General features: G+C 66.4%; 3 protein-coding genes across 6 annotated transcripts; 2 read left to right on the top strand and 1 right to left on the bottom strand.

Moving 5' to 3' along the window:
• The first annotated feature begins 344 nt into the window (after positions 1-344).
• SEMA3B (semaphorin 3B) lies at positions 345-11,871 on the top strand. Of its 2 annotated transcripts, XM_059664676.1 has the most exons (18): positions 345-491; positions 4,857-5,052; positions 5,569-5,726; positions 5,863-5,925; positions 6,340-6,459; positions 6,530-6,623; positions 6,781-6,900; positions 8,159-8,304; positions 8,392-8,503; positions 8,584-8,653; positions 8,733-8,877; positions 9,226-9,445; positions 9,618-9,709; positions 9,785-9,826; positions 10,055-10,212; positions 10,302-10,357; positions 10,441-10,580; positions 11,148-11,871. In XM_059664676.1, exons 2-18 carry the CDS (start codon positions 4,968-4,970, stop codon positions 11,535-11,537), a joined length of 2,211 nt encoding a protein of 736 aa, XP_059520659.1. In that variant the 5' UTR covers positions 345-491; positions 4,857-4,967; the 3' UTR covers positions 11,538-11,871. The 2 variants fall into 2 exon arrangements, with proteins under 2 accessions (XP_059520659.1, XP_059520660.1); XM_059664677.1 differs by lacking the exons at positions 345-491; positions 4,857-5,052; positions 5,569-5,726; positions 5,863-5,925; positions 6,340-6,459 and having other exon boundaries at positions 6,524-6,619.
• Positions 11,872-13,268: 1,397 nt separating this feature from the next.
• LSMEM2 (leucine rich single-pass membrane protein 2) lies at positions 13,269-16,368 on the top strand. Of its 3 annotated transcripts, none has more exons than XM_059664685.1 (4): positions 13,269-13,365; positions 15,296-15,409; positions 15,496-15,651; positions 15,874-16,368. In XM_059664685.1, the coding sequence occupies exons 1-4, from the start codon at positions 13,344-13,346 to the stop codon at positions 16,005-16,007; spliced, it is 426 nt and encodes a 141-aa protein (XP_059520668.1). In that variant the 5' UTR covers positions 13,269-13,343; the 3' UTR covers positions 16,008-16,368. The 3 variants fall into 3 exon arrangements, with proteins under 3 accessions (XP_059520668.1, XP_059520667.1, XP_059520666.1); XM_059664684.1 differs by having other exon boundaries at positions 15,293-15,409; XM_059664683.1 differs by lacking the exon at positions 13,269-13,365 and having other exon boundaries at positions 15,124-15,409.
• Positions 16,369-16,482: 114 nt separating this feature from the next.
• On the bottom strand, positions 16,483-21,244 carry IFRD2 (interferon related developmental regulator 2). Its single transcript, XM_059664682.1, has 12 exons — positions 21,037-21,244; positions 19,167-19,286; positions 18,997-19,081; positions 18,769-18,893; positions 18,532-18,689; positions 18,332-18,382; positions 18,077-18,246; positions 17,885-17,990; positions 17,448-17,585; positions 17,238-17,366; positions 17,071-17,166; positions 16,483-16,943 (listed from the first exon to the last, which is right to left on the bottom strand). The coding sequence occupies exons 1-12, from the start codon at positions 21,092-21,094 to the stop codon at positions 16,863-16,865; spliced, it is 1,317 nt and encodes a 438-aa protein (XP_059520665.1). The 5' UTR covers positions 21,095-21,244; the 3' UTR covers positions 16,483-16,862.
• Between the last annotated feature and the right edge of the window lie 15 nt (positions 21,245-21,259).

Here is a 21,259-nt window from a genome sequence, read left to right as displayed (position 1 = left end):
GAGGTCGATTCCTGCCCCCCTAACCCGCCAGAGCCTCTGGAGCCCCCCAACAGCCCTCCTGGGAGTGTAGCAAAGTGTTAATGTGTGCTGACGGGTGTAGGGGCAACCCGGTCCACTATTGCCGCATTCCTGGCAGGCCCGCCCCGCCCCCCGCCCGCCCCCTCCCCCCCCCGCCAGGCTATGGAGAAGGAGGGGAGAGGGAGGCCGCACCCCCGGCCCCCCTCGCTGGGCAATGAGGAAAACAGGAGTGCGTGAAGAGCTGTGATGTGGCTGGGGGGGGGGGGGGTGCCCCATCCCGGAGGGGCTGACCTCAGCCAGGGAGGAATGTGCAGGAGGCGGAGGGTAGGGGCGGAGCGGTGGGGGCAGGGCCACAGCCGGAGGCCCAGGGTTCGTGGTGGCCCCGCCCTCGGCCCCTCCACCTCAGCTCTGACATGGCCCTCAGAAGGACCGGGGAGCGGGCAAGGAAGGGAGGAGCTGATCTTTTCAAAAAGGTGGGCCAGGGGCCCCCTGGGAGCTGGAGACCAGGCGGGGGTGGGTGGGGAGACCCCCTGGGTGGCAGCGTGTCAGGGGCTGTAGGCCTCAGTTAGGCTCTCTCCAGGCCCCCCCACCCCCATGCCTGAGTCCCCAGGGAGCACATCCCAGGACCCACGTGGCCAGAAGGAGGCCCGCTGGCTAAAGCAGGTGTGAGCGGGGCCAGGTGGCCCAGCCCGGCCGGCCATGGGAGGGGTGGTGCAGCCGCCGCAGAGGGAAGTCCTACCCCCGCACAGGACCGGCGTCCAGGCAGGTGCTGGGACTTGGCTCAACAAACCAGTTATTTCCAGAAGGGAAACCGGAGGCCTTGGCAGCCGATGCCACTCGCAGGCAGCACCGAGTGAGAACCCAGGCAGGCCTTTGCCCATGGAGGCCCCGGCAAAGGGTGGAGGCCGAGGAGCCCGGGGTGGCCCCAGGGAGGGGTGCAGGCGGGGCAGGGACTTTAGCTGCCTCCCTGCTGGTCTGCCCCGTGCTGTCGAGACCCAGGCCCGTGCTGCCCGATTCCAGAATCCTGGGGGACCCCCAGAGCCCAAGGTGACCCACAGCCATGACCCTGCTCCCAGGCTGTCCGCATGAAGCCCGGCCCAGGCCTGGCCTACACCTGGGCCCGAGGAGCAGGGAGGACACCTGTGGGGACGGGGACACGCTGAGCTCCCCTCCGGGGGACCGCCCTTCCGCTCGGGGAGGGGACGCATCTGGAGAAAGGAGCCGTCCCGTTGGCGGGTGTTGAGTCCAGGGCTTTGGAAAGATGGGAGTGGGGGGTCCTGGTCCCATTTCTCTAGAGGGTCACAGGATGGGGGCGAATGGGACAGGGGCTGGGCCCTTGGGCCTGAAGAACCAGAAGCAGTGGGGGCAGGTGGGGGGCACCGCGGGTGCGGGTGGGGACCTCAAAGGCACTTGCTGAGCTTGGCTGCTTGGGTGGAACACTGTAAACAGCCAAAGAATTTTGTTTGCTTGCACTGGGGGGGTGAGGGGGGAGCCAGGTCCAAGGCACAGAGCCTGGAGGAGGGTGAGGTGCATCCCATCCTGGAAGCCCAGAAGCTCCTGCAGGGGTGTGTCCCTCCCCAGGCCTTCCCGACGCCCTGGCTCTCCGCTCACCCCCACCCTTCCCTGCCAGCCAGCCAGGCCGGGCACACTAGGCCAGAGGCCCAGGGAAGGGGCGGGACCCCACTCTGGCTGGGCACAGGCACGTCTACTCCAGGGGGCTTGGCAGCCACAGCCTCCCTCGCTGACCCCTGGGAGCTGCTGACCAGCTTGAGGCCATTCCAGGAGGATGCCTGGCCAGGGGGAGCGGTGGGACCCTGGCATGTCCCCCCAGGTGGGCCTGAGGTCCCCTCTCAGCTGTTGTCAACATTCAGCCCCCAGACGGGGTGTCCACCAGACCCAGCTTCAAGCCAAGCCGCCTGACCCTTCCCAACCGAGGCCCCAGGGGCGGGAGCCTGTGGCCTGTGACTGAGGCCCCCTTGGCACCTTGCTGGGCGTTTGGTGAGGGGCGGTTCCTCCCACCTCCAACCGGGAAGAAAGACAGTCCCAGAGCTCACACAGGCGCCCTCGGCCAGGCCGCACCGCGTTCAGGGTTCAGGCCCGGCTGGCGCCTGCAGGACCCGCCCTGCGGGGCGGTGAGACCTGCTCACTCCTGGCCCTCCTCCCGCCCAGACTGGCTCCCATGGCAACCACTGCCAGCAGGTGGCAGGGCCCTGGCCCACGTGGTGAGGAAGGACAGGGACGGGTCCTGAGGGCCCAGTTGAGATCGCCCTCCCCTCTCCTCCGACCCCCGACCCAGCTGGCTCCCGGGCCCCTGCGCCCCAGCTGTGGAAGGACAGGTGAAGAGCCCCCAGGGGGGCCCTGCCAGCTGCCCCCCTGCCCGCCCTGCAGTCGCCTGGGGCTGGGGGCGGGCCTTTATGGCGTCTTCCTCCTTTGCTTTGACTGGGAGCCCCACTGTTGCTGCTTGGGGCGCCCTATTGCTGTGACCCCGACAGGGGTGTCGTCCCTACTCCCTCCCCCCTGTGCCCGCTCCCCTTTGGCTGGGCCACCGTCTCAGCCGTCCAGGCTGCCTGCCCAGTCACCCGATCTGCCCGCCCCGTACACTTGACGGGCGCGTGGGGCGGTGGCTGGCTTGGTGGGGGCGGGGGCTGCTCCTTAAAGGGGCCCCTGGCTTCTCCCCTTCTCCAGAGCGAGAAGGGGCGGGGGTGCTGGAGTTCTCGGTGGCCACTGGGGAGGCAGCTGGGGGTTTGTGGTGGCGCAGACCCCCGACCCCCAGCCCAGAAGAGGCAGCGGCAAGTGTCAGGGGAGGGAGGGAGGGAGGGGGCCGCCTGGGAGGGGTGGCAAGGGAGAGGTCCGAGAGCTATGGAGCTGGGCAGGGCTACGGGGAGGGGTCTGGAACGGGCCTCAGCAGCTGTGCCCCCTGCCCCATCCCACGCCAGGACCCTGCCCCACCCCAGGGCCCTGGCGCCGGCACCTGCCCAGCCTGCCGCAGACCTGGCCCCGTCTGATCGGGGAGGGGCTCTGGCTCAGAGCAGTGGCGGGGGTCGCAGATGGGGAGACCTGGGGCTGAGGGGGGGAGGGAGGCTCAGGAGGGGACGGGCTCCCCTAGCTGGGGAGAGGCTGCCTCAGGCCCTTGGCTCTCCCCCCTTGATCCCTCTTGGGTCTGAAGTCTGAGCTCAGAATTTCTGTGTGACCAGCCAGTCCACCTCAGGGGCGGGGAGAGAGGCCAGCTCAGCCGGGGCTGCTACCCTCCGTCCCAGCAATCCCGACCCCAGTGGCCCCCCATCCCAGTGGCCCCCCATCCTAGCAGCCCCATCCCAGCAGCCCCCATCTCAGCGGCCCCCATCCCAGCAGCCCCCCTTCCTAGCGGCCCCATCCAGCAGCCCCCCCATCCCACCAGCCCCCATCCCAGCGGCCCCAGCCCCCCATCCCAGCAGCCCCCCTTCCTAGCGGCCCCATCCAGCAGCCCCCCCATCCCACCAGCCCCCATCCCAGCGGCCCCAGCCCCCCATCCCAGCGGCCCCCCTTCCTAGCAGCCCCATCCCAGTGGCCCCCCATCCTATCAGCCCCCCTTCCTAGCGGCTCCATCTCAGCACCCCCCATCCCAGCAGCCCCCCTTCCTAGTGGCCCCATCCCAGCGGCCCCCCTTCCTAGCGGCCCCATCCCAGCAGCCCCCATCCCAGCGGCCCCCCTTCCTAGCGGCCCCATCCCAGCAGCCCCCATCCCAGCGGCCCCCCTTCCTAGCGGCCCCATCCCAGCAGCCCCCATCCCAGCGGCCCCCCTTCCTAGCGGCCCCAGCCCAGCAGCCCCCATCCCACCAGCCCCCTTCCCACCAGCCCCCTTCCCAGCGGCCCCCCTTCCTAGCGGCCCCATCCCAGCAGCCCCCATCCCAGCAGCCCCCATCCCACCAGCCCCCTTCCCAGCAGCCCCCATCCCAGCGGCCCCCCTTCCTAGCAGTCTGGCTGCAACCAGGCTTCTGCCAACCCCTGGGGCTCCTCTGAGAAGTGGGTTCCAGGAGTGTCCCCCGTTGAAGGCAGTGGTGAACTGCGTGTGTTTATGCTCACCTGCATGTCCAGATAGTCACATACACACATGCATGTGCATACAGGTACACATACGTGTGACACACATACTACAGACACGTCCACAAAGTGCACACACCACGCAGACACACCGCATACACACACAATGCCGTGTGCGCACAGATGCACGCCACATATCTGCGTGTGTGATAAACGCCCATGCCACATGGCCTCCTGGCCGCGTGCGTGCACACACACCACACACACGTGCAGCACAGACACACGGGGACCCTCGGGAACATCCACACTCGCAGGCGCCCCACCACCGGCTCCAGCCCCAGGGGTCCCGTCCCTGGGCTGTGGGCGCAGCCACCTGAGGCCGCCCCGCCCTTGCTCTCACTCCCACAACTCGCTTGTTTGCTCCTGGCACCTCTGAAACCCGCCGGCCTGAGTCCCTCCTGCACGGGGACCTTGTCTGTGTCCCCCACTGTCCCAGCCGAGTCCCAGGCTGGCGAGAAGTCGGCCCTCAGTGTGTGAGTTAATGCCTGTGAGTGAGCCTATGGGAGGGCCGGCTACTGGGGAGGGTGACGTGGTGGGGCGGGTGCCTGCCAGTGTGGGTGACCCCGAGGGTGTGCCCAGCGTGGTGTGCCTGTGACTGTGGCCGGGCAGGGCACCCTCCAGGGAGGGAGGGCTCGGAAGTGGAATGCGCCCCCAGCCGCCTTCCCCTGGGGCTGTAACCTGATCCCCGGGGCTCCCCCCAGCCGCCCGCCCTCGCCCTGGCCCTGGCCCTGGCCCTCGCTACTACTCCTTCTCTTCCAGATCCCGGGGCAGAGTCCAGGGCGGCTCAAGGCTCCTCGCTCCGGCACTCGCCTGCCCAAGCCTGCCGAACCCTGAGCGCCCTGGGCCGGGCCGGGGCGGGCGGAGGCCGCCATGATCGCAGCCCTGGTCCTGCTCTGGACGGCAGTGCTGGGGGCTGCCTCCCCGAGCCCTCCCCGCCTCCGCTTCTCCTTCCAAGGTAGGTGCACCGGGCGGGCACTGCCTGTGGCTGTGCCACCTGTCCCGGCCCCTCTGCCCACTCCCCTCTGCTTTCCCAGGAAGACCCCTCGGTCTCCATGGCAACAGATCCTGCCTCTGTACCATCCCCTACTCCCAGGGAAGCTGAGATGTGGGGGCCCTGAGAGCCCCTTCCCACCCCTGCCCGGGAGCGCTTGCTAGGCACTGAGCCAGGCTCCTGGCAGGACGGCCGAGCCCTCCCTGGATCGGGGAGTCGGGTTCCGGCTTCCCCTCCATCCTGGCCTCCCCAGAGCCCCGGCCCCCCAGTGCGCTGCCTGGAGACACTGCTTGTCCGAGCACGCCCCAGGAGCTCGGCCTGCCTTCCCCTCAGGGGCGCAGGGGGTGGCTGTGCACCAGGGTGGGCCTTCGCAGGTGTAAACGCACATGTGCGTGAACTCACACGCGTGTGAGCCTAAGAGAGAGACGGACAGGGCCTGGGGGAGGGAAGCGCCCAGCGTTCTCGGGTCCCCACCTGCAGAGCTCCAGGCCCAGCACGGTCTCCGGACCTTCCGGCTGGCGAGGACCTGCTGCTACGAGGCCCTGCTGGTGGACGAGGAGCGCGGGCGCCTGTTTGTGGGCGCGGAGAACCACGTGGCCTCCCTGAGCCTGGACAACATCAGCAAGCGGGCCAAGAAGGTGCGGCGCTACCCAGGGAGCGGCCCCGGGAGCCCACCCCGATGCCGGGAGAGCGGGGCTGGGGCCCCTGAGTGACACCCAGCCCAGAGCATCGGACGCCCCTGACCTGTGTCCCTCTCCCCCACCCCACCCCCAGCTGGCCTGGCCAGCGCCTGTGGAATGGCGCGAGGAGTGCAACTGGGCCGGGAAGGACATTGGTGTGAGTGTGGGCTCCGGGTGGGGGCGGGAGGGTCAGCCCCCACTCCATAGGCGGGCAGCGCTGAAACAGAGGCCTGTCTGTTCCAGCCGGGATGGGGGCAGGGGCTTGAGGTGGCGGAGTCGGGAGGTAGTGAGTCAGGGTGGGGGCTCATGTGATTCTTCTTGGGGGCCTCTGAGTCACAGGGGCCAACGCAGACCTTTGCTTCCCCGGGTACCCATTCTGCTGGGAGATGGGTGGGCTGGGCTGGGCTGGGCTGGGCTGGTCACCGACGGCCCCCACGTCCCTGGAGCCCATGCTGGTACTTGCCTGAGCTGATGCAAAAAAAAGGAAGAGGCGGGGTGCACTGGTGAGCGGGAACCCCTGAAGGCCACCCCCCGGGGGAGGCCTCACCATCTCGCCCCGGCCGCCCGCTAGACCGAGTGCATGAACTTCGTGAAGCTGCTGCACGCCTACAACCGCTCCCACGTGCTGGCCTGCGGCACCGGGGCCTTCCACCCCACCTGTGCGTTCCTGGAGGTGGGCCACCGGCCCGAGGTAAGGCCAGAGCCAGCAGAGGGGTGTGTGTGTGGGGGGGGCCTGGCAGTGACAACCTCCCCGCCCCCAGGAGCCCGTGCTCCGCCTGGACCCTCGGAGGCTGGAGGACGGCAAGGGCAAGAGTCCTTATGACCCCAGGCACCGCGCCGCCTCCGTGCTGGTGGGTGAGTCCAAAGGCTGTGACCCCAACAGAACTCCTGGAACCTCACCAAGTCCCAAGACCCTCCCTAGAGCCCCAGGGGTCCCCCAAGAGCCCCCAGAGCTCCACAGTTCCCCCAGCCGAGAGCCTTCAGCTTGGCTGAGCCCTGGCCCTGCCTGCAGGGGAAGAGCTGTATTCCGGGGTGGCCGCAGACCTCATGGGCCGGGACTTCACCATCTTCCGCAGCCTGGGCCAGCGTCCGAGTCTCCGAACTGAGCCCCACGACTCCCGCTGGCTCAATGGTGAGGGGTGGTGGGGTGGCAGGAGGGGACCCTCATCCCCAACAGGGCAGGTGCTGAGTAAGGCCCACAAAATAAGTGAGCGATGGAGGCAGCCAGGTCTCACCAAGTAAAGTACTTCCATGTGGCAGGCCCTGCGGGGAAGGCTAGACAGGTATCACGCGCTCCTTGAGTTCACAGGCCTCCTAACACGATAAAATCAATTCCCGGTCATGAGACCAACGAGAAGGCAGAGAGGAGGGAAAAGGTGACTACGTTGGGTAAAAGAAGCCACTCTGCTGAGGATGGGTGTGAGCCAATCCCCAATGTAGAGCAGGACTGAGGGAAGAGCATTCCAAGAAGAGGGCACAAGCAGTGCAAAGGTCCTGGGGCAGGGACAAGCCGAGGATCAGATTTCTGAAGGGAGCAATGACAAGGGGCCCGGGGAGTTTACCCTGAGTGATGGGGCGCAGCAGTGTTTGCAGCAGGAGTGGGGCATCTGCTTCCTGCTAGAGAATAAGATTCGTGAGTGGAGGTAAAACCGCAGACCCCATCTCCATCCTTTCTTCAACCACTGGCCTGGGGACCCCGCCTCCCCCTGAGGCCTGCCACTGGCCGGGATCCCGCTTCCTGCTTGCCCAGGTGGCCACGGCCTCTGCTGCCCTCTTGTGGCTGCTTCTTGACTCGCAGGCCCTGCTCCTCAGGACTCTGCCCGCAGCGCGCCATCTGAACTTGGCTCACAGCCGTGGGCAAACTACGGCCCGTTTGAAATGAATAAAACAAAACAAAACAAAAGACCATACCCTTTTATGTAATGATGTTTACTTTGAATTTATATTAGTTCACACAAACACTCCATCCATGCTTTTGTTCCGGCCTCCGGTCCAGTTTAAGAACCCATTGTGGCCCTGGCCGGTGCGGCTCAGTGGATAGAGCGTCGGCCTGCGGACTGAAGGGTCCTGGGTTCAATTCCAGTCAAGGGCATGTACCTTGGTTGAGGGCACATCCCCAGTAGGGGGTGTGGAGGAGGCAGCTGATCAGTGTTTCTAACTCTATCCCTCTCCCTTCCTCTGTAAAAAAATCAATAAAATATATATATATTAAAGAAAAAAAAAACGAACCCATTGTGGCCCTCGAGTCAAAAAGTTTGCCCACCCCTTTAGAGGCTGGTACTCTCAGATGCTGCCCCACCTGCTGCGTGAGAGGAGGGGGAGGCAGCACCTGGGTGAGTAGCGGGGCGTCCGGGCTGGGACCGCGCTGACCCCACTCTTCCTGCGGCCAGAACCCAAGTTCATTAAGGTCTTCTGGATTCCGGAGAGCGAGAACCCCGACGACGACAAGATCTACTTCTTCTTCCGCGAGTCGGCGGTGGAGGCCTCGCAGGCGCTGGGACGCCGGTCCGTGTCCCGCATCGGCCAGATCTGCCGGGTGAGGAGTCCCTGAGCCCATCCACGGGCCCGCTCCACCCCGCTGCCTTTGGGGCCTGGCCCTCATCCCCTCCAACTGACCCCACAGAATGACGTGGGCGGCCAGCGCAGCCTGGTCAACAAGTGGACCACGTTCCTGAAGGCGCGGCTGGTGTGCTCAGTGCCGGGCACCGAGGGTGACACACACTTTGACCAGCTCCGTGAGTGCCAGGCGTGGAGGACGGAGTGGGGGGCGGGGTGCCGGGGCGCAGACTCCTCCAACGAGGCCCCGTCCCCACAGAGGACGTGTTCCTGCTGCCCTCCAGGGACCGCTGGGCCCCACTGCTCTATGCCGTCTTCTCCACGTCCAGGTGAGGGCCCGGAGGTGGCCGCGGGGCGGCCTGGCCTGGCTGGGCGGGCTCGTCACTCCTGTCCTCCCCTCCCCTGCAGCGGCGTCTTCCAGGGCTCGGCCGTGTGCGTGTACAGCATGACCGACGTGCGCCGGGCCTTCCTGGGGCCCTTCGCACACAAGGAGGGGCCGACGCACCAGTGGGTGTCCTACCAGGGCCGTGTCCCCTACCCCCGGCCCGGCATGGTGCGTAGCCCAGGGGTCCCCCCACCGCAACCCACTAAATGCCTCAGCGTGGAGAACTTGGCCTGGGTTTCCTGGTTAAATGTGGTTTCTACCTTTTGTTATGGGGGGCGGGGGTCACCTTCATCAGACAGGGCTTCTCGGGGGAAGGCTAGGTCTCCTCCTCCGCTTCCCAAAGGCAAGGCCAGGCCTCTTCTCTCAGATTCCCAGAGGCGGCTCTGTCCAGTACCCCCCACAACCCCTAATACCCCCCCACCCCCCCCACACACTCCAGGGCTGGGAGGCCCCTTGTGGAGGGCTGCCCACCAGGCCCTCATACCACGTCCCTGTCCTGCCTCCTCCCACCCCCAGTGCCCCAGCAAGACTTTTGGTACCTTCAGTTCCACCAAGGACTTTCCTGATGACGTCATCCAGTTTGCCCGGAACCACCCGCTCATGTACAGCTCCATCCTGCCCCTGGGGGGGCGCCCTCTCTTCCTACAAGTGGGTGCCGGGTACACCTTCACCCAGATTGCTGCAGACCGAGTAGCAGCTGCCGATGGCCACTACGACGTCCTCTTCATTGGCACGGGTCAGGCTCCTCTTGTTCAGCCCCTCCCCGCCTTTCCCTGGCTGCGCCCGTCTCCCCGCGCTTCTCCGATGGTTCCATCCCTCACTCTCACCGACCCACCTCGCCAAGGGGGAGGGAAGAGAGCCGGGCCTGGCTGTCGGGGATACAGAGTCAGGCCCTCTCGCCCCCGCAGACGCTGGCACGGTGCTAAAGGTGATCTCGGTCCCCAAGGGCAGCCGGCCGAGCGACGAGGGGCTGCTCCTGGAGGAGCTGCACGTGTTTGAGGTGAGGTCTAGCACCCGTCATCGGGGGACCCCACTCCCCTCAGCCCCAGCCCCCAGCACCCCTTCTCTCTCTCAGGACTCTGCCGCTGTCACCAGCATGCAAATCTCCTCCAAGAGGGTAAGTGACCAGAAGGCTCAGGAGTGGACTGGACAAGGGGGTGCCCGGCAGCCCCCACCACACGCCTCCCTTGGTAGTTTGAAGCCCCGGGTTTGAGTGTAGGCTCTGCCTTAGACCTGTGACCCGAGACCTCAGTGTTCTCATCCCTCAAATGGGAAAGGGACCCCTGACCGATGGGGGGCGGGCACAGGCCCCCTCGGTCAGCCTGGAGCCCCTCGTGCCCCCTAGCACCAGCTGTACGTGGCCTCTCGGAGCGCGGTGGCCCAGATCCCGCTGTACCGCTGTGCTGCCCACGGCCGCGCCTGTGCCGAATGCTGCCTGGCGCGCGACCCCTACTGCGCCTGGGACGGGGCCGCGTGCACACGCTTCCAGCCCAGTGCCAAGAGGTGGGCAGGGGCTGGGCGGGGGGCGCGCGGGGAGGGAGCCCCGGTGAGAAGAAGGGCTCAGGGAGGCTCCCATTTCACCGCCTTTCCAGGCGGTTCCGGCGGCAAGACGTGAAGAACGGCGACCCCAGGACGCTGTGCTCCGGGGGTGAGTGCCCAGCGGCCCCGCCGCTCACCCCTTGAGGCCCCCCGCCCGCCCTGCCCGGCCTGAATGGACCGCCCCTTCCCTAGACGCGGCCCATCCCGCGCTGCAGGAGCGGAAGGTGTTCGGCGTGGAGGGCGGCAGCACCTTCCTGGAGTGTGAGCCCCGCTCGCTGCAGGCGCACGTGGAGTGGACCTTCCAGCGCGCAGGGGAGGGGGCCAGCGCCCCGGTGAGCCCCGGGGGAGTGAGGCGGGGGGTGGGGACCCGCCCCCCGAGCCTTGTCCCGCCCCCACACCTAATGAGGCCCCGCCCCGCCCTGAGGCTCCGCCCCCCGGCCCCTCCCGTCCAGCTTGGTCCCTCTCCAGGTGAGGCCCATTCCTGCAGCCTAGGCTCCCGGCCTCTCTCTCTCTCTCTCTCACACACACACACACACACACACACGAGAAAAGCCCCGCCTATTGAGAGCCCCGACCCGCCCCCGCAGTCAGAAGAACCCCTCCGGGTCTGGGTTCCCACCTGAACACCTTGGCCCGCCAGCCCTCGGCCTTCAGATGTGCGCCTGCGCGCGCCCCTCTGCCGCTCCCACTCGGCCACCGTGGACCTGGCCTCCCTGATCCACGCCCTTCCCACCCCACGCCCCTGTCCCACGCCCTTCCCATCCCACCCCACGTCCCCCTGTCCCACCCCCTCCCACCCACCCCACGCCCCTGTCCCACGCCCCGCCCCTCCCACCCACCTCCCTGTCCCACGCGGGGGCCGGGAGCGCGTCCCCGGCCTCACGCAGGCCCGCCCGCAGGTGCCGGCGGAGGAGCGCGCGGAGCGCACGGCGCGGGGGCTGCTGCTGCGCGGGCTGCGGCGCGCGGACGCGGGCGCCTACCTGTGCGCGGCGGTGGAGCAGGGCTTCTCGCGGCCGCTGCGCCGCCTGGTGCTGCACGTGCTGAGCGCCGCGCAGGCCGCGAGGCTGGCCCGGAGCGAGGAGGCGGCGCCCGTCGCGCCGCCGGGCCCCAAGCTCTGGTACCGGGACTTCCTGCAGCTGGTGGAGCCGGGCGGCGGCGGCGCGAGCTCCCTGCGCATGTGCCGGCCGCAGCCCGCGCCGCCCGAGCCCCGGAGGAAGGGTCGCAACCGGCGGACGCAGGTCCCCGAGCCGCGCGCCGAGCGGGGGCCCCGCAGCGCCGCGCACTGGTGACTCCCGGCTCCACGCCGGGAACCGGGGAGACGACACGACGGGCTGGAGAAGGGGCCGACAGACCCCGGGAGACAGACGGCTGGGGCGCGGGCACGCGCGGCCCCGGCCCACCGAGACACGGACCGACAGGCTCTGGCCGAGGGGCAGCCGCGCCGGCTTATTTATTAACAGGATAACCTTGACTGTAGCCCCGGGCGCAGGGTCCGGCTGGTCGGAGGTGGCAGGGAAGCGCGGCCCTGGGAGAGGGGCCTCGCGGGCCAGAAGCAGAATGCTGTGAGCGGGCGGCGCTGGGGGCGGCCCACTGTACTAATGCAATAAACACTTTATCCGCTGACGCTGGAGTGGCCCCAGCAGACACCGCCGGCCCCAGGCCTCGCTGTGTGGCCTCGGGCATCTTCCTGGCAGCTTCGGGACGTTTTTCCTAAGAGGTTAAAGGTGGCACCATGTGCCTGAGCGGGTCTTATGGGGCCTGTGGAGATGCTGACATGCACAGTAGATCCTCAATGATACAATTTCTGGGCGCAGTGCTATGGAGAAAGTAAAAGTGGGTGATGTGGGCAGAAGGGCGTGACACTTGAGCTAAGTGATGGGGAGCCAGCCATGGGGGCATCTGGGGCAGAACGTCCGGGCAGGGAAGAGGCAGTGCAAAGGCCCTGAACTGGGCACAAACTTGCTGTGTTAGAAAAGTCACGGAGGCACCCTAGCCGTGTGGCTCAGTGGATAGTGTCGATCGGCCTGTGGACTGAAGGGTCCCAGGTTCCAATCCCAGTCAGGGCATGTGCCTGGGTTGCGGGCTCAATCCCCAGTGGGGGGTGTGTGTGCAGGAGGCAGCCGATCAATGATTCTCTCTCATTATTGATGTTTCTCTCCCTCTCCCTTCCTCTCTGAAATCAATAAAACTAAATGGGAAAGAAGAGTCAAGGAGGCCAGTGGGAGACAGCGGGTACTGGGCTGGGTGTTGGGGAGGCAGCGCCCCAGTCCTGCTTTGTCCCCTTTGGGAAGGAGTGACCGACCTAACAGCAGAGGGTGGGCCCTGGGCTGGGCCTCTCTCCGTTCAGGGTAGGCGGCGCCCCTCATCCTTGGGCAGCCTCTGTGAAAAGGGGATCAAACCCTGCAGCGTCAGCGGGGTGGCTCTTCCCAGGCTCCTGCTCTGTGCAGGAGGAGCCAGGGTCGGTCCTATTTACAGATGAGAAAACGGGTCAGACGGGGCAATCCTTCACACAGGGCTGCAGGCTTAGTAACAGACGAACCAGCCTTCAAGTTAGGTCCTCCGGCTGAGCAGCATGGCTGCCCGCCTGGATGGGGCGATCTGCCCCCTTTTAGGGTTCTCTGGGCTCCAGTTGTCCATCACCCTCAGCCCCTGGTGCCAGCAGGTCAGACGGTGATGGGTGCTTATCTCACATTTGCTTGGAGAGACCACCCAGCTGTGGGCAGGGGTCTTGCGGTGGCGAGGCACAGGGCCCCCCACATGTCTAGGCTGCCGCTGGGGTGTTGCTGGAGGTGCGCCTGAGGCTCCGGGCTGGCATATGTATGGGAGTGGGAGGGTCCCAGGGAAGCCCCCGGGCACGTGCACTGGTGGAAGCCTGCCCTGGTCGGGGCTCCATCGCCAGCCAAGAGCCCGCACTGGCCCATGCCAGTCACTCTGCTCCTTCCCCTCTAAATATAGCCCAGTGGGCTGAGCTCAGGCTTATTTTGGGCCCGAGCTGGGAGGCAGCCAGGCCTTCCCCGGGTTCTCTGAGGAGCCACTGCTGCCTCCATCCTGTCCTGCTTCTGGGGCTGACATCGGGCCCTGACTGCCCACCCATCATGCCAGAGGAGACCCAGCAAGGTAGGTGACTGAGGGAGGGCAAGGCCCCAGAATGATGACCCTGTGGACCCGGGAGAAATCTGCCCCGTCCACTGACCTCACTCCCTTAGTTACTCATCAGTCACCATGTCCCAGCTCACGCCATGGGGCCTGCACCTGTCCATGGAGGAAGACCCCGGCCTGGGCCCTCTCACCTCAGGCCCTGCCTGTGTCCCCGGGGACGGGGACGGCAGGAGGGATTGGGGGAGCCACCCGTAGGGGGAGGGTTAACCACAGGCTGCAGCCAAGTGGGTGTGGGTGGGGCAGCTGCCTGGCCAGTTCAGCTCTTCCTTCAGGGAAGAAGCTGGGCTTGGGGGTGGGCAGTGGTTGCAGGAAGCATTTGGGCCCATGGCCCAGGGCCTGGGGGGAGCGAGGCTTCTGGCTCCCTCCAACTTGGGCCTGAGTGGCCCCACCTGGCTCAAGGTTGGGGTCCCTTGGCTGGTCAGAGTGACTCTAGTTAAGACTTTGATGGCCACTCGCCACTGCCCCTCCCGTGCAAAAGGGGCCGAGCAGGGCCCGCAGGCTGCAGGGCCAGCCTGGCTCAGCTAGCCACTCCCCCATCGCACTTTCAACATTGTAGGGGTCAGAAGATGATGATTTGCTTTGGTGGTGGGTACACAATGCAACTTGCAGATCATGTATCATAGAAATGAACACTTGAAACTTATTTTAAAAATCAAGACAAATAACTGAAAGAAGATATAGCTTGCCCTAGCCGGTGTGGCTCTGTGGACCCCAGGTTCGATCCGGTCAAGGGCACATACCTAGGTTGCAGACTCGATCCCTGGCCCTGGTCAGGACACGTGTGGAAGGTAATGAACCGATGTGTCTCTCTCACATCGATATTTCTGTCTCTCCACTCCCTTCCACTCTCCCTAAAAATCAATGGGAAAATATCCTTGGGTGAGGATTAGCAACAAAGAAAAAATAACTGGTTTTTTTTAGAAAAATATAACCTTTAGAAGTCACAAAATAAATACTTGGATGGATCCAAAAATAAGTAAAATCCAGGAAAAGTACACAGATTCCAGTGTTGGGTAGAGGCTGTGAATGGATAATTAGGGACCCACACACATATCAGGCACCCCCAGGCAGCGACCCAATCAAATGGGTCAAAAAAGGCCTTTTCCATCCCCCAACTTAGCACATGTATGTGTACACATGTATGTACATTTTTTCAGTGGAGATGCCTAATGGTGGCAATGGTGTGCCCTTTCGGGGGCTGTGGGCAGCCATGCTGGAGGACAATTTGAAGATAGACTTTTAAAGAAGTCCCTGCGTTTGGACCCATTAATTCTGCTTCTCAGAATCTGTCCTTATTCACTCCTGGGACACGGAGAGAAGCCGCCACCCTCAGCGATGCCCGTCCTTTGCTGGGGTTACTAATTCCACAGGGAACCGGAACAACCCAAACGCCCAGGCGGCCGGCGGGCGCCCGGGGCCAGGCAGGCCTCCCGCCGTGACGCTGAGCGAAAGCAGCGGCGTGTTACAGGGCACAGCCCGGGCCAGAGGCTGGCGGGCCGGGCGGCTGCGCTCCCCGGGGCCAGGTCTCCAGGCTCCGGCCTGATGGCTGACTCCCAGGGGCAGCCCGGAGCGAACATGCTGGGGGCTCAGCCCCCGAGGCGGGTCCGCTCTTCGGCAGTGGGCAGTGAGCGAGCAGGGCCCCTGCGCGTCCCCGAGGTGCCTGCGGGGAAACGCACCGAGGGAGTCAGTGCATCTGCTCCGGGGGTGAATCGGGCCCGTGGGGTTCGGGGCTATCCTGGCTCCCAAACTCCGGAGCTGCATTTAGGGGATTGAGAGCCCGTGTCCCTTCGTCCTGTCCCCGTCCTCTCGGAGCCCATGCTGCCTCTGAAAGCCACCCAGAAGGAAGGGGTGGCCCACTGGCTCAATCAACCCTGCGCCGCCCCAGCAGACACCGCGGCGGCGGCACCAACGCTGAGCCCGGGGAACAGGGCATCACTGGCCAACCACGTGCAGGAGGTGCGCCTGCTCCGGGTGGAGTCCATCAGTGACCTGCACAGCGGAGGTGAGGCGGCGGGGGGCGGGGCGGGGGGAGCGGGAGAGGAAAGCCAGCGCCCCGTTACTCTCCTGATGCCCCCATTTGCCCCGCAGGCTTGCTGTGCCCCTACCTGGCCGAGGAGGCACAGCCGTGGGATGAGCTGCTGGGCCTCTTGCCTCCTGGCTGCAGCCGCGGGGGCTTCCTGCTGCTGCTCGCTCTGCTGGTGCTCACCTGCCTGGCGCTGGCCATCCTGGGGGTCTACCTGAGCGGTATGGGGGCGCGCAAGGCCAGTGGGAACCCAGGACCAGGGAGTGGGACTGGAACCCGTGCGGTTGGCGGGAGCCACTGGAGAGGCGGAGGCAGTGCCGGGTGGGTGGGGTTCACAGCACCGTGGCGCCGGGCTGGACGGGTGGGGGGTGGGGAGTTGTGTGTGTGTGTGTGGGGGGGGAGTGGGGACACATGGTCTGATGCCGCATCCCCGCCACCCGCAGTGCTGCAGAGCGAATCCCTCCGCACAATGGCGCACACACTGCACGCGCAGGAGGAGACCTTACTCAAGCTGCGGCTGGCCAGCCTCAGCCAGCTGCGGAGGCTCAACTCCAGCGAGGCCCGCGCGCCCAGCTGAGATGTGCCTGGGCCTGGAGTCGGGGGTGTGCCCTTGGCAGGTTTCTCCTCTCCCACTGCTACTCCACCTACTTCCTGGTGAGGTTTCTGTGCAAGAAGCTGACCTGCCCCACAGCTGACCGCCTCTCCTGGCTTCTTCCGGCCAGGCCTAGCCGGGTCTCCTGGGGCCAAGGCCCGGCTCTGGGTGGCCCAAGGTCAGAGGCGGCGATGCCAGCCTCTGGGCTCTCCCTGCGGCCTGCCAGCACTCCTTGGCCTCCCCAGAGAGCAGGTTCCCAAGTCTAGAAACAGCTGCCCCCCCCTCCCCCCCCACTTTGCCAAGCTTCCCAGAAGGGTTTCAGCCTCAGCTCTCAAGACAGGCCAGGCTGGGCAGGAGGGCCATCTGGGGAGGCTCCGGAGGGCACAGGCGAGGCGGAGCTGGGCCCAAGGTGGGGTCGTGGTGGGGGGCGGGGGGCAGGCAAACACCCAGAAGCCAGGACCACAGCAGGCTGCACACTCAGTTTAATTACCTCTAATAGTCTTTAAAAACCCGCACATAAAGCCATGCCAGGGGCCTCCCCTCCCCACCTGTTGTGGTGACATTTGTCCAGATGCCACCCCCACCCTCCTCAGGGAAGTGGTTCACCCCAGGGGAGCCAGGCCTGAGCACAGCTCGGGACGGGCGCATCGGGCCTGACCTAGACAGGGCAGGCAGGGGCCACAGGCTGGGTGCAGGGGCAGAGAGCCAGGGTCCCAAGTGACCTGGCTCCAGCCACCCAGCCCGCGTCTGTTTTTGGTTTAGCCATTAAAAAAATAAAGCGACACTTTCTGGCTGTTGCACTGTCTTCTGTGAGAAACCTGGGCAGGGTGTGGCGTCTCCTCACAGGACGTCTGCCCGCTTATCCCGCACGCGGCTGCGCGCCTTGGTCCGCGCTTTGCAGGCGGCTGCGTTGTACAGGTGCTGGCGGGGCAGAGTGGGGATCTGTGAGCCGGGGGTGGGGGTGGGGGTGGGGGGTGGGGGGAGGGCTTCTCTGCAGAGCTCCGGGCAGCGGGAGTAAAGGGAAAACACAGGAGCCGAGGGCGCAAACCTTCTCAAACCGGGAGACCTTGCAGGCCTTCAGCGCGGCGGCGTCCAGCACCAGCACGGGGCCCAGGCCAAAGAGGTCGCGGAGCAGCTCGTTGTTCTGGGCGGAGAGGACAGTGAGCGCGGCCCGTGGGCAGCGGACTCGCGGGTGCCCCCTCCCTGCCGCCTCACCTGCAGGTGGTGGTGCATGCCCGACCCCAGCACATCCTTGAAGGCGGCGTAGACTCGGCGCCGGGCCCAGCTGTCCACGTAGAGCACCTCCAGGCCGAAGCGGATGGTCTCTTCCTCACACTCGCCGCCCTGCGGGCAGAGGGGCGGTGAGACCGGGCTTGGCGGGCGGGCCTGGGGACACGCTCGCTGGGCCACAGTTGGCACACGCACCTCGACGAAGTGCAGCACGGCGCGGAAAGTGGCGCGCTGGCGCCGGCGGTCGGCCTTGGCGCGGTACTTGTTGCTGTCGGTGGCCAGAGTGCGCAGAGCGCCGCAGAGGGCGTCCATGTCCCCGTAGGTCAGGTCCTCCTGCAGGGGCGGGGCGGGCGGGGGTGCACAGGCGCCTGAGCTCTGCTGGCTCCACACGGGCGGCCCAAACCCTGCCTTTCACTGAGGAAGTCGCTTTCTTCTCTGCCTGGGCCCCTGAGCCCCGCCTGGACCCCTGCCTCGGCCAGAGAACCCTGCTCAGAGCCCCCAGCACAGGCCCTGGCACCTGAGTCTGTGCTGGGGCTACTTCCGCCCTGACCTAAGGCTGCCCTGTCTTCTGTGGCACCCCCTGCATGGGCCTGGGGTGGCACGTGGTGTCAGCAGGCGCCCTCCCCTCACACCTCGAGGTCCCGGGCGAGCTCAAAAAGTAGTGCGATGGTCTCGCCGGCGGCAATCCGCAGGTTCACAGTGTCACTGGACAAGAGCTGGAGCAGCCGGGGCAGCTGCCTGGGGAGGGGGCGAGCTGAGCTGCGTGTGTGGGCTGGGGGCTCCTTCACTCTCCCCTCCCGCACCCCCTGGGCAGTCGCCTCTACCTGTCAAGGATGTGGCTGATGTGGCTGCTGGGGCAGATGGTGAGTAGCAATGCCCAGGCTTGCAGGGTGGCACGGAACAGGCCATGCAGGCTGGCAGGGGCTGTGGAGCCGCCCGCATCGCAAGACCCGCTAAAAACCCCTTCCAAGCAGGCGAGGCAAGAGAGCAGGTCCTAGGGGCACAGGGAGGCAGGGGAGTGGCTCAGGGAGGAGCGAGGGCCTGGGTGCTCTACCCACCCGTGCCCAGAGGCCACGTACCTGGACGTCAGCCGCAGCCACGTAGCAGCCCAAGCCCAGAGCAGAAGCACACTGTTGGGAGAACGAAGCCAGGCCACGGTCAGGAGTGAGCCCTGGTTCCCAGCCGGGGCTCAGCCGCGGAGCAGGGGGCCTGGAGGCAGGAGGAGCCACCGCTCTGCGTAGGGATGGGGAGGGGAGGGTGTCGCGGGCACGGCACTCACGTGGAGCCGGGCGGAAGGGCTGGCCGCGGCATCAGTGAGCACCGACACCAGCAGGGGCTGCAGGCCGTGGAACAGCTCCTCGCTCTTGGGCCCGGGACCCAGCTGCACGCAGAGCAGGCCCAGCAGGGCGGCGGCCAGCGCCTGCTCCTCGCCCTTCCCTGCGGGGACGCGTCCAGTCAGCCATGCCCCGGGGTCAGCACCCGGCCACGTCAGGTCCCCACGTGCCCCACATCCAACCTTTCTTGAGGCACTTTTCCAAGGCATCGGCCAGTGTGAGGCTGCGCGCCAGCAGGAGGTCGGGGAGCAGGCGGGACGCCAGGGCCAGGCGCAAGTTCTCAAGAGCACCTTGCCGGGTCTTGGCACTGGGGGATGAAGAGGGTGTCCTGTGGGCCAGCCCGACCTGGGCCGCATCTGCCAGGGGCTGAGCCGGGACATGGCAGCAGGGCGGGCGGGCAGCCAGGGTACCTCTTATCTGTGAGGCAGTCCACATACTCCTTCAGCTTCTCCTCGAGGTCCTCCTGCTGGCTCTGCTCGTCCACGGCATCCCCCCCTGCAAGGCCAGCTGGTCAGCCCCGCGTCTTGCCCCGGCCCCGGAGGCCCCGCAGAGTCCCTGCCAAACCCCCGCGCGCTCTCACCCAGGCTGTCCTCCGCCGCGGTGCTGAGAAGGCTGGGGCAGTCGCTGGTGGTGCTGCGGGCCTCACTGGCCGCCTCGTCCTCACTGGAACCCGAATCAGCCTGGGCGCTGCTCTGAGCACCTGGGGAGGGTGGAACGGGCCATTTGGCCTGCCTCCATGGGTGAGTGATGGCTGGGGTGCCTCACACAGCCTCATGGCCCCCCGAGACAGGATGCCGCCCCTCTCGGAGATGAGAAAACCAAGGCTGAGGTGGGAGGCACAGGGGCTGAGCCAGGAAGCAGGAGAAAGGGAGCGAGGTCTACCAGGCCCAGCCTAGGAACCCCTGAAGAGCCGACCCAAGATCAGAGCCTTATGGAGACCGCAAGCCAGGTGGAGGCAGAAGGGGCCGTACAGGCCCCGGGGAGCCTGGGGCCCAGCCTGAAGTGGAAGCATCCCTAGGCTCCCCTGGGGGAGCTGTCACCTGCCCAGATTATGCCCCAAATGGCCAGAGCAAGAGTCAGGGACTTGGGTTACAGAATGAGACAGACCCAGGGTTCAAATCCCAGCTGCACCTCTGAACAGGGGTGCAACCAGGTCAGAGCAAGTGAAGACAACGACTAAGTAAGTGACTAGTTAAGGCGCTTCTGTGAGCCACAAGCTCACCCCTCACCCACCGGCCCTGGGGGCAGAGCCCAGGCCCCAGGGATGTGGGTGGATGCCCAGGCTCCCAGCGCACTGCCTTCTGAGCTCCCCTGGGTCCATCCCAGGCCTTCAGCCCTGGGTGGGTGAACACAGAGGTTCCTCCTGCCCTGGGAGGTGCAGAAAGTGAGCGGTCCTGACTGCAGGAGCCCCTGAAAACGCTAACTCGGGAGCGTCCGACTCAGCAGAACTGAACACTCGTGCGTGTAGGTTCTGCGCTGGCCAGGGCGGTGGTCACAGCTGAGCCCCAAGGGGTCTGGTCATCAGGCTGGTCCTACCTCTCAGGAACCACGTTCTCCATGTGCCTGGGGACAAAGTCCAACCCCCACGCAGGCCTCTGCTCATATCCTCTCACTCCCACCAGCCAGGCAGCCCAGCCTCCCCTCGGGTGCTCCACCGTGCCCGGGCCCCCCCAGAGGCCAGGCCTCTGCACAACTGCCCCCTCCCCATGGCTCTCTCTCCTTCCCCTTCTCAGGGCTCCCCCAGAAACCCCCGCCTTGAGGCTTCCTAGGTTGCCTACCTCTGGGGCTGACACACTCCGTGAGCTGCCCCCACAACCAGCCATTCTGGAATATCACGACCCTCTTAGATGCTCTCCCACCCAAGCCCGGGTCTCTGCTGTGCCTGGCGGGCACCCCACCCCACCCCACCCCACCCGTGCTAACTAACATGTGTTTACTGCACCAGGACACTCTCCTGGTCCCCGCTGATAAGCTCCCAGGGCTGCCTCAGGCCCCAGGGCTCCACCCGCCGTCTAGGGCCAGGTCCACCGAGGCCGCAGTCCCCCAACTCTCCATCGCCCCCCGCCCGGTTCTCCCCCAGGCCTCCCACCAACTTTCTAGTCCAGTCCAAGAAAGGGCCAGGGGCTGGGGAGGGGCGAGCTTCCTTCTCTGTCCTGCGGGTGTGGCTGACAAAGCAGGCAGCTAGGGCGAGGGAGCAATGGGGAAACCGAGTCAGGAGGCGCCCACCGCGTTGGCGTCGGGAGCGCAGGCTCCAGACCGAGCAGCGCGCTCAGGTGGGGCGCACACGTGGCCGCCGTGTCCTGGGGCACGTGCGGGCCGCGGGGGAGCTGCTGGAAGCGGTGCCAAGCGGGTCCAGGCAGGAGTTCCCGCCCAGGACCCTCAGGGACACCGACGGGGACCACAGAGGGTCCCCGGCTCGCCGTTCATCAGCTGCCCGAGCCCACACTTACCGCCTCTGCGGCGCTGGCCGCCCTTGCGGGGCGCGCTGCCCTTACGGGCGCGGGGCATCCCGGGAATCGGGCGCGAGGGGCGCGGGGTCAGGGACCCGGCGGACTGGGGCTCCAGACCAGCGAGACGCCGGCCGTTGCGCGGAGCTGAGGCTCAGGCAGGCGACGGGAGCCACACGCCGCGCGCACCACCATCTTCGCTAGGCGCCCCGCCCTGCCAAACCGG

The sequence above is a fragment of the Myotis daubentonii genome, chromosome 14, assembly GCF_963259705.1.
Source record: "Myotis daubentonii chromosome 14, mMyoDau2.1, whole genome shotgun sequence".
Lineage (NCBI taxonomy): Eukaryota > Metazoa > Chordata > Mammalia > Chiroptera > Vespertilionidae > Myotis > Myotis daubentonii.
Note: the sequence above shows the minus strand (reverse complement) of the source record. Positions and strands in the feature narration are given on the sequence as shown.